The sequence below is a fragment of the Falco cherrug genome, chromosome 2 (assembly GCF_023634085.1).
Source record: "Falco cherrug isolate bFalChe1 chromosome 2, bFalChe1.pri, whole genome shotgun sequence".
NCBI classification, from domain to species: Eukaryota; Metazoa; Chordata; class Aves; order Falconiformes; family Falconidae; genus Falco; species Falco cherrug.
Window position 1 is genome coordinate 25,096,291 of NC_073698.1, and position 12,018 is coordinate 25,108,308.

General features: G+C 36.8%; 1 protein-coding gene across 4 annotated transcripts in view; it reads left to right on the top strand.

The window, feature by feature from the left end:
• PDS5B (PDS5 cohesin associated factor B) overlaps positions 1-12,018 on the top strand; it is a 115,099-nt gene that overhangs the window by 11,217 nt on the left and 91,864 nt on the right. For all 4 annotated transcript variants that reach the window (XM_055701974.1, XM_055701976.1, XM_055701975.1 and 1 more), the window contains exon 2: positions 10,967-11,092. In XM_055701974.1, the coding sequence (XP_055557949.1) occupies positions 10,985-11,092 (108 nt within the window). In that variant the 5' untranslated portion in view covers positions 10,967-10,984. The remainder of the gene's footprint in view (positions 1-10,966; positions 11,093-12,018) is intronic.

The window sequence follows — 12,018 nt, forward strand, 5'->3', positions numbered from 1 at the left end:
ACCTGCTGTTTCTTTGAAAATGGGTATTCAGCTGGCTTTTTAGGGTATTTCAGTATCTTCTTGATACACAATCATTCCATGCAGCAGTATTTTTTTTTTTAATTATTTTTTTCTTCCTGGTTTTAGCTGTTGAAAACAGCTTGAAACTCATTTGTTCCTTTGGCATGGACATTGCCTGTGACCAGCATGTTGGAATTGTATACATCTCCAAATCACTTCTTCTCTTAATTTGTGCCTTTCAAAACAGAGACTTAATTTATGCATTGCTTGTGTCAATTTAATATAAACTTTCATTGTCTCTGAATGTTGGCAAAATTGTATCCTGAGGGATTACAGATTGATATTGTTTGTGAAACAAGTTTTGTCATTGTATATAGGCTGGAGAATAACCTATATCCTGACTAAGTATGACACAGAGTAGTTCTGGTCCTCCAAGTATATGCACATGGCTTTTTTCACAGAAGAGTTGTTTTTTATTCCAAGTTTCCCACTGAGAGCAGTATTCCCAGATGCAGTAATAATTAGTGAGGAGGCTCATATGGATGAATTTCACTGTTTCTCCTCGGTATTGTATAGCTCAGACATACAGATAGAATGTTGTGAATGTTTCTTAACTTTCTGAAAGCCACCTGTATTGATTGTGTTGGTGTCTGTGATAGTTTCATGTGGTATTATGGAAGCAGAGTTATCCTATAGCTGATCCATGTGCTGTTGGTTCATAATCTGTGAAATGCCAAAATATGTCCAGAACGTTTATGCTTATGATCTTAACTGATACTGATAGTTCACTGAGTTACACTCTCTGATTTGCTGTATAAACAGGATTGCAAGTGTGTCCTTTGACAAATATATTTTGGGCACCAGTATGTCAGACTTCTCACCAGCACCGGAAAGGCAGGGTATCTCAAAGCCATCCCCTAAAAGTAGCCAGGTGAACATGTCAGAGTGAGGTAATGAATGAAATGAGTCTTCATTCATTAGTGGTGGACTTTAATGGGCTTTTGTGAGCTTTACAGTCTTGCTTAATTCTCCCTGAGTATCATTGTAATAATTAAATTACTATGCTTTATTCTCAAATCTTGTCAGTGTTATTTCAAAGTGTGCCTTCATGCGAAACACTTGATTTCAGTTTAATACTGATTAGTCTGAGTCTTCTGTATGAGCAACTGAGTTAACTTTCCTGGTTTTATTGCAGTCATAACATTAGCAAGAAGGGTGGGAGAAGTCTGGTTTCTTGAGTTAGTTCAATATATGTACTTTAATTTTAGTCTTCCTTAGACCATGACCATACTGTAGACTCAAGTTTGTTGGTTTTTTTTGGGACTTCATTCTTTTCTAAACTCTATTCAAATTGTCCTGCCAAGGCACAGACATAATCAATAAAGACAATTTTTTTAGGCTTTATTATTAAAATCAAGAGTCTGTAGAGAATATGTGTATCATGGCTTTTCAGAAGCTTTGGGCAGGTTTTCTTGGGGGCAAAGAATATGTTGTAATGCCCTTACGGTAAAGAGTATTCTTTTCCTAAATGGGTATTTGTATTCTAGGGGACAGGGAAACTAACATCTTTATAGGCAGCTCTGTCAGATTTGTGTTACATTGAATTGTTTGCTTCATTTGGATTTATTCTTGGATGTGGTTGAGCTATTAACACTCAACTGAAGGTGCTTTACATAGGGTATATCATATAAGTATTTCAGGTTTTTCAAAGCTGATGTGACTGATTTTTTTTTTTGTGTGTGTGTGTTTGTTTTTTTTTACTGGAGACAATCAGGAAAACTTAAGAAGTGTTAGCAGCCTGTCTAACGTAGCTAAACTTCATAGTGTGTGATAGTGACCTTTAGTATGTGAGAAGGTTTCATCCTTTGAAGGGTAAGGTGAAAAGGTCATTGACAAAAACTTAATGGCTTTTTCTCAGACTTAATGAAACATAAGCTGTTCTTTGTGCCTGCCTTTCTCCCTGCTTCTCCTCCTGGCTGGAAGAGTGTTCTTTACACAAAATCTTCTACATCTGAGGTGTACGTCCAACACTACATTTGACTTTGTGAGTGTAATGATATCCTGCATATTAACAACTCCATGCATGCATTCTTTCCCCATTTCTTCAAGGAATTGTATTTTTGTAGAGTAAAATAAATTACTATAGGACTAAGTGTATTAGGTGAAAACTGTCATGCTCCTGTCCAACTAAATTTTAAGTTCAAGCCAATTTGAATGACTTACTGTACTTTTTTGCAATATTACCATTTCTGTTATTTCACATGATTTGTGTTTGTTCTTAAGCACTCTGAGGAATGGTCATAGTCTGCTTGTTACACACTTTTTTTAAGCTTTTGTATAGTATGCTTGTGTAATATGACTACCTAACAAGCAATGAAGTGGAATGTTTTCCATAGTATTTTGCTGACAAATAGGTTGCAGACGTCTATTTTACTGACATCATATTTTGTCAGCCTATACTCTTTTCCACTTTATGAAACAAATAATGATACTTTTTTTAAAAAATAATTAACCAGTATTTCTTTGTTCAGTTATGTTTTTTGCCCCTTTTTCCTCAGCTAGAATCTTTTGCTGTAGTCTTCCAATTTTTATGTCCTTGCCGTTTCTTTTCCTGCAGCCATACACAGATAAAAGAAATTATAATTGTAGTGCCCACAGTCCATTTTACTTAGTCTTGGGTAGAAGTATGAAAGCTGAGATCCCACAATAACAGCAGGGCATGTTTTTCCTTAGGCTGTTGATTGATTTTAGTGGTGAATTCTGTTATGTAGTTTCTATTTTTTTTTTAACAGGGTTTATTTCAGTGAAAATGCTGTCTTGTAAATGGGGAAAAAAACAAGTTTTATTCTTGTCGTATTTGCTTTTAATCATGTCTGAAAAAATGCTGAAATTTACAAGGTGGGTCACTTGTATCTTGCGGAAGCTGCAAGTGTCTGCAACACCACTGGAGAGAGCTGTATGCTGAGATAAGTTGGTACTGGATAATGTCTACTTGCTTAATCTTTGGGAGGCTTTAAGTTTCAAAAAATATTATCAGCAGAGATAGGGACATGCCTGGGATCATTTCCTAACTGATGGTAATGGTGAGTACTATATTCTATGTAAGTTGCATGAGGTTTTTTTAGTGGCCATATGCTGACTTTGGTATCGTGGCTTGTCTTAATGCATTCTTTGTTTTTGTGTTAATTCTTTTCCTGAATCCTCTTGCACAGTTGCTATGTGCACATCTTTTAATTTGCCACAAAATATTTACTTAACATGTTAATAAAGAAACTTAATGCACTTTGCCATATTTTCTAATGAAAGGTTGAAAAAGTGTTTCCTAATTTAAGCTGGTGTTATTATTTACATACTGACTGTCAAAGGATTGCCGTTAATGAGACACTTGTGGTAGCACCCATTACTTTTCATGTAATTTGCCTAGCTGAGAGTGTTACTTCTGTTTTACAATGTGGTTCTTCATTCCCAAAGACCTTTAATTAGTGGCTTCTGTAAATTCTTCCTGTATCAGTCCTTACTATGAATAGTGCTGCCTTACAGAAATACGAAGCTAACATTTTCTTGGTACTGTGAATAATACTAGTGTCTTGATTTAATGATAGTGAAGTAAACAGTGTAACATAATATAATGTTTCTAAAAGAGAATGACAGTATTCACCTAGACATTATATCTGAATCAGTATGAAAAATGACTTGGATTTACATGAGTGCACTTGGTCCAACACTATAAAGTTTTCTGTTGTACTCAACAGCAGAAAAATAACTGCCAAGTTTCAGCTTGGAATGGCTTTTTATAGCAGAGTTATAACTCCTTAGCAGTAGATTTATTATGGAAATGGATTTAATTTAGTGGCACTTACATAATGAAAGTCTTTCTAACACCTAAGTCACTTGTCACCTTGATCAGTTCTTGTCAATCAGCTACACACAGCAGGAATTTATCAGGATGTAAAATTTTTCTGCAAGTGGCTTAAATCATTAATTTACTTGTGTTTTATTAATAATTCTGCTGAAGTAGAAAGATGCCTGCCTCTTCCACTGCTGTAAGTTGCTGAGTAATCTCTTCAGAATACCTTGCCGCATCTTTTGCGGAAATTACAGCTTGATGAATTTCTTCGTACATGCTACATTATTGAAGCGAAGTTAGTGCTCTCAAAGTATTTGTAATGGTTTATATTTATTCATACAAGGATGTGACCTACTGAGGATGCAAAAATAAAAAAACCCCTGGATATAAATAATCAAAATGACAAGCAGCATGTTGACAGAGGAACAGAGCTTTGTAGTGAACTCTGTATTGTAGTTTACAAGATGAAAAAGATTTTACTTCCTCGGAATTTTCTCTGAGACAATTGAGGGAAGATGTTCTTGGGGCTTCTAAACTGTCTTTGTATTCCTGATGGAATGGCCTGTGGCAATGAGAGGCCACTGGTCATACTGCTTGATTGTTGATGAATATTTGCAAATTCTTTTTGTTGGCTACACTTTCTTGGTGGAGTGATATGAACTGTGTAAACGTATTTAAGTATCTACATGTTGCCTGTTTCTTCTATGCCAGCAATTTATTAAATTCACTTAGGCTTCTGACAGCTTTGTGAATGTGAAGAAAGTGTTATTTCTAGTGGCTCATTGTAAAATGTGTTGCAAATATAGATTTGGAAGTGTAAGTATTTGTATAGGTCAAATTTATTTAAGCTTTCTTAAACTTCATGTGCATAATTTAAACATACTGATCTTGAGATGTAACTAGATAATTATGTATAATTCAGTGGAAATTCTGAAAAATAGGAGTGATGATGTTTGTGAAGTTGATCACTTTTTCTGGTGATCTTCTGTGTCTTCATGTTTGGATTCTGGAGATTTTAAAGAGGAGGCAGTAGTAAGGCAGGGGACAGACTTGCAAGGAATATAGGAGTTGATTTGCTAAAGCTTGCTTCTTCTCTTGGAAAAGATTTCTACAAAAATATCTGAAGGATTAAGATTTAAACACATGTATGGATCTCTGAAGAAATACTGTTGACTTGACTTCGTGTATGTTAAGGCATAGTTTGTTTAATGATTAGCACAGTTAATTAAATCACTGTAGGCAATGTGAACTGTCATCCAAACAAAACACAATTAAATGGAGTGTGGTTTAAGTCCTCCTTTTAGATCATTGACTTAACATCCTCTTAATGATATTTATTGACCTATTAAATATATTACGTAGGTACTTAATGTGCAAGATACCCATGTTTTATTTGCATGTGTGCAATCTGTATTTTGTACTATAGAGCAAGTAGAGTATGTGTAGTTAAACTGTTTATAGAATACGATATATACGATAAATCATATGAATACTGAATCTTTTAATATTTAATATCATGGTGTCCTTGTTTTCACTAGGATAGAGTTAATTTTCTTTTCAGTAGCTGGTACAATCCTGTGTTTTAGATTTAGTATGAGAATAGTGTTGACAACACACTGATATTTTCACTTGTTGCTGAATGTTCATACTGAGTCAAGGACTTCTCAGTTTCTCGGGCCCTGCCAGGGAGAAGGCTGGAGGAGCACGGGAAATTGGTATGGGATGCAGCCAGGGCAGCTGATGTGAACTAGCCAAAGGGATATTCCGTACCATAGAACATCATGCTCAGTATATAAAATGGGGAGAGGGGGTTGGCCAGGGCCGGGGGATCACTGCTTGGGGACTGGCTGGACATTGGTCAGCAGGTGGTGAGCAGTTGCATTGTGCATCACTTGGTGTTTTTCCTTTTAAATTTGATTCCTCTCTCCCTTTCTCTCCTTTTCATTACAGTTGTTGTTGTTACATTTTATTTTCAATTATTAAATTGTTCTTACCTCAACCCACAAGTTTGACCTTTTCCTGGTTCTCCTCCCCATCCCACTGGGAGCAGGGGTTGTGGTGGGGCAGCAAGTGACTGACTCTGTGGTACTTAGTTGCTGGCTGGGGTTAAACCACTGACTGTGCCAGTAGACTTAGCTGGAACTGAGTAGCTATTGAGTTCTGCTAATTATGTACAGAACAGCTCATCTGTAATTTTTTTATTTCAGTTTGACCAAATTTTGGCAATGGTACTTTTTACTAATTAGCTATGTTTGGAGTAATGAATTGTTCCCCATCTATGGTCTGGCTGATAATCATAATATTACATTAAATATGATCTTTTGATTTAATTTTTGTCACAGGAGGTGGATGAATAATCCATCCTATTTTAATGTCCAATAAATGCAACTTCCACTTCTGTTGCTTTTCCCATGCTTTAATTTTCTTGTTATAATTGTACAAAGAGTAAGTATTTTGTCTTCTTTCTGTTTCTTTTCTTGTACTGGTTTCTTTCACCATCCCACCTGTATAATTTAGTTTTCAATTTGTCAAACCTTTTTTATACACAACACTTCTCAGTGTACCTCTACAGACTTGCTCTTGGTTCCTGATTTCAAGTCTTTCAGGTTACAGTTGCAGCAGTGCTTCTGGAGCTTCTGTTTTTAAAAGAAGTAGTGCCTAGACATCTTAAGAAGTAGTGCCTAGACATCTTAAGTCCTACTGTATCATCTCCTTCTGTATAAGGAGTTGAATTTATATTTTAAATGGTATCTTAGCTTAAGATATGGGTGGGGTTTTTTTTGTAGTTTTTGAAGTATTGACTTAGCTTGTAGTACTGCTTATCATAACCAAAGCCTGACTGAATCATGATTTTTAGTCCTATGTGTTAGGATTAGCATCTGTTTGTTATGTATTTGTTGAAGTTTCTCGTTATATTTATCTCTTTTTTTGTTATTTTGCAACAGCAGAAGCAGCACACATCTGACCAATTAGTTAGTAAGCTTACATACTGGCTGGTGCAAAGCATCTCAGTGCCTGCTATGTTTTCTTGCCTTAAAAAAGGTAGGCATGTGAGTATTTTCCTTGCCTTCTGATTGTATATATGGAATAATGCTGCATTTCTGAAAACAAGGGGAACTTCCAAAGTTTCAGTTCTAAATTTTTTTTTTTAAAAAAAAAGTCAGCTGAGTCTCTTGTTGAATCTTGAAACTTTCATCAAATTGCCCTTTTCCAAAATGCTTGTCATCTTCCAATCTATTCCAAAAGAAGACATAGCATCTTTAAAAACAGGTTCAAAAAGCTTTTTGAAATTCAGTTACTAGGTATCACCTCACTGACTTATGGATCTTCATGCTTGAACATGTTCTAGATAAGCTAGCCTTGAGGCTGCTGTTCTTAGCTGTCAGTCTTCCTTTTCTTTGACAGAAGTTAACTGAAACAGCTGGTGTAACTGTTATGTGAAGTCACGGAGACTTTCACTTGGCTAGAATCAGGTTAAAAACAACCCCTCAGAAAAAATCCTAGATCCTACTACGTGTGCAAAATAATTATTTTGACAGACCTGGGTATGCACAGCTCTCCTGGCACGCCAGGAGAGCAGAAACTTCTAGCAGTGAGATGTGGCAAGCTAATTCAGTTTTATTTAGGTGGTGGTTGAAGTGATAACTGTTGTACAAGGAGGTAGTTTAGCACTGAATTTGTTGAATGATAGATTTTGTTTTTTCCTATTTATTTTAAATGATTCCCCCTGTATAGATAATAGTTTTAATCCTAAAAAAAACTTTCAGAAGTCATCTGCAAATTTGTATTACATAGATCACAAGTTTTTAACCTTCCTAACTAATAGGCTGTTTCATTGAACATTTTTTAAATTAATTTTTGATCCTATAAGATATGCAGTATTAATGCCTATTTGGTGTTTTCTATACTTCTGAGAGGGATAAGTTATTTTCTAACCTTGGTTTGTTGCTAGGTGCCCACCCAGCTGCTCTCTCACTACCCCCGCTCAACATAATGGGAGAGGAGATGTGATGAAAAGCTCCATGGGTCAGGATAAATACAGGGAGATCACTTTACAACAGCTGTCATAGGGAAAACAGACTTGACTTTGGAAAGATTAATTTAATTTCTTTTTGAATGAAAATAAAGCAGGATGGTGAGAAATGGGGACAAAACTAAAGATGCCTCCCCAACCCTGCTTCTTTCCAGGCTCAACTTAACTCCTTCATTTGTGACTCTTCTACCTTCTTCCTTCCCCACAGAGTGGTGCAGGGGATAAGAGAGAAGGGGTTGGGGCAGGCCACAATCCTTCAGCTTTCCCACTCTTCCCTCACACTTTTCTTCCCTGCTGCAACGTGGGCCCTAACCAAGGGATTCAGTCCTTCGCAAATGTCTCCAATGCGTGTCCTTCCCACGGGCTGCAGTTCTTCAAGAACTGCTGTAGCATGGGCCCTTCTCATGGAGTACAGTCCTTCAGGAACAGGCTGCTCCAGCATGGGTCCCCTGCGGGGTCACAGGTCCTGCCAGGAGCCTGGTCTGGTGTGGGCTTCTCTCCACAGGCTGCAATGTGGGTATCTGCTGGCATGGTCTTCCGTGGGATGCAGAACAACCTGCATCACCGTGGTCTTCTCTGTGGGCTGCAGGGGAATCTGTTTCAGTGCTTGGAGTACCTCCTCCCACTCCTTCACTAACCTTGGTGACTGCAAAGTTAGTTTCACTCACATTTTTTTCAATTCTGTCATAGCTGCTGTGCAGCATTTTTTACTGTTTCTGAATTATGTTATCACAGAGGTGACAGCAGTGTCACTGATGTCAACTTCGGCCAGGGATGAGTCTGTTTTGGAGCTGGCTGGAACTAGCTCTGTTGGCCACAGGGGCAGCTCCTGGTATTTTCCCACAGACACCATCCCTGCAGTCTCCCCTGTTACCAAAACCTTGCCATGTAAACACAATTCAGGTGATAAAATTTCAAACCCAGACCTTGGATACCACTTAGGCTCAAAATCTTGGTTGCATGTCAGTTGGACATACTAGCTGGTTAGTTCAACTTGACCATAATATATGAGATTCAGTCTTTGAATTATTTCAGAAGATGCTCCAAATAGGACTGTATCACCATGTTCTAATCAAGTTTCCACTGCAGTTAATCTTACGTGACAGCTGTCCATCACTGCAAAAGGGGAGTTTTGTTCCCCAATTCCTTTGGTTCTTGTTCCTTCACTTGAGTTAGCTTTGATGCTTGTCACATGCTTTTCAAAAATAATTAGGCTTGTATGTCTGAGTTGATGAGTTTGATTGGTCCAGCAAAGCATCTGATGCTTTTATACATTCTGGGATTGAGAGGAGCAAGACTCCCTTCTGCTGTGATAAGCTGTTAAAATTAATTTAGCTGTGATAACATCATCCCGTCTGAAAGCTAGAATGGAATATATGTGTCAAACAGCAAGAAGCGTGCACGTGGTTATGTCTTTTGTGCATTTTTGAGAAGTTCTAGGCTTACAGTCATGACGATGCATTAAGAAATAAAACAGGCATGAAGGTGGCATCATATTTTCCTGGCAGTATTGGCAAAAATTTACTTTAGTAAGTTCTGTTACATCCCAGGTTTATAATTATCTGTTTTTACTACAGCTGCAGGTATGTAGCACTTGGTTCAACTGTCGTGGATGTGTAAGTACAGAGGAGATGACAGAAACAGAGTTACATATCATGCCTGTTGAATGACATCTGATATGTTCATTCTACTCATATTTTCTTCACTTCCTACAATAAAAATGTATTGTGCTGTATGTATTCTTTACAAAAGTTACTTAAATATCGGTGGTAACTTTTTGTTTGGTAAAAGATTAGTAAAGATTAAGCAAAATCTGTAATTTAGGTTGTTACTATGAAATGTGACTGAAGAATACAAAACATGTTGGGATATTTTCTGGGGGTGGGGGATGAGTATTTTTCAAGTTCTATTTCTCCTTCAGTGTAGAAGGACCTTAGCTGGGCCAGTAAGTCTCACGGCAGGCTACACCGTCTGGTTACGGAACATGCTCCTAGCTTTTCTCTTCTTGTGGATTATAGTTGATTTTTATTCCTGATGTTAATCGTTCTGAGAAGTTCGAAGTGTATATAGATCCTCCTTGTATAGGAGGTCAGTAGGAAGAAAATGCCTGACTTGGAATTCACAGTTCAGGGAAGTGGTGACTGTGAGGAAGTGTTTCAGACTTTTAAATGAGTAAATAAAAATATCAAGGCAATGGCAAAGAAGTTTTATTTCCCTTGTTGCATCCTTGACTTGTAACTGCCCTGGTACAGTCTTTTTCTAAAGTCCTAATTATCCCAACACATGCTGTTTAGTTTTTTTCACCATCTTTTGTATTAATTGCTTTTTATGTTAAGTAAAGCTTTCAATTCAGCTATTTTCTCTGCAGCAGGAACTTTACATAGCTTAGGATGGATTTAGGTGGCAGTCTGCCTTTGTATCAGTTTAAAGGGAATGAGAAACAGAGTAAGTTGTTTTCATAAATGGAATGTAGGAAAAAGACACCCTTGCTTATCTGCAGTCTTTTGCTTGAAAACTTGGCTTTATGGTGTAGAGGAAAGACTTCCACTTGGTCTGCTCTTTTCCTGTCCAACTTCATTTTCTTCTCTGGCAGTATTGCCAAATTAAAATAAGTCATGTGTAACAGTTCAACAGCACTGCTATTTAGGCTTCTGGGGGAAATTGTGCTCTATTTAGTTGTTTGGAAAAGACAACTTCAGATGTCTGTTCTCAGTCTAAAAAGCCAAGCTGGCTAGAATTTGTTATTTCCAAGTGGTGGAAACAGTTCATACAGTAAGATAAGATTCTTGGTTGCATCTTTTCAGTGTGAAGATTAAATAACTTGCAGGAGTGAGGAGTTTTATATTTTTTTTTCTGTTGTGTACTTGAAAGTTTTATTGTAATATAGGACAGTCTATCTGAATATCAAAACCATTGTGGTCTGTTACAATAAAGAGTACAGAAAAAAATCCAAATCTTTTGTCCAGTTTTTTCTTTGTATGGGTTTTGTTGGTACACTTCTAGTTGCATTTTGTTTGTAAAAATGGGACAGATAACGTTGTTTAGCTAGTTTATGTTTACTTTGACTTCTTAATTTTTTTCCACAGTTTTAAAATTGTGAAATCATGGCTCATTCCAAGACGAGAGCCAACGATGGAAAAATCACATATCCTCCAGGAGTCAAAGAAATCTCTGATAAAATATCTAAAGAAGAGATGGTGAGAAGGCTAAAGGTTAGTAAGCAAGTAACTGTTTGCAGATTGAGGTTTCTTCTATACAGCATTTGATGATGCTATTACTGTATTTTCTATGTGAAAGGATGATTTCCTTTGGGCTTTACCTTTTCTGTGCTCAGAAGGAGGAACTTGTTGACCATCATGCCTTCTGTTCTACCACTTTCTTGAAGTGACTTGTCCAAAAATGTTTAAATGAGTTAAAAAAATCACAAATGGAAATAAACTATATTAATTTTAAAAAGTATTTAAATTTTATTTCAGTTCATACTGAAATAAAAAGTCAGTTACTGACATAAAAGTCAGTACTTTTAGAGAAGCAAATACTGGAAAACATAGAAAGAGTCATAATTTTGGAAAAAATATGGATGCCTCAGAATACATTCCTTTTATGCATTTGTGCTCTTTGGGTTGATTATAAAACCCTTTATTCTTATTATTTTAGCCTGTATCATAATGAAGGTATTCTTTGATTATATTACATATTTCTGTTTCCTGAATTTCTTGACCACTTTTTTTGGCTGAACTCTACAGGAAAGTTGGAGTGATTTGAGTGATAACTATGTTACTGTAGTTCTTTATCTACCCACGTATTCTCACAAAAAGACAGGCCTGTTAGTATTGTGCAGAAGCAATGCCTGCAACTTGGGCTTGCCCTGTGGAAAAGGAGGGAACAGATGTGGGAGAGGAACCTTAAGTATTCTAACAGCTGGAAGGGCTTAATTTGGAGTTTATTTTCATAAGAATTAGTCTTAAGCCAGTTGGAACTACTAGTAAATGAACAAAACCCCAATAAAACTCCAAAGCACAAGGCTTCCTTGTGCCCTTCCCACAGTAACCTGTCTGTGCTTTGGGAACTGGGCTGCTAGACTGTAGTTGATATGCTGCATTCTATTATGTTGAATAGAAGGAAGGCATTTATGACG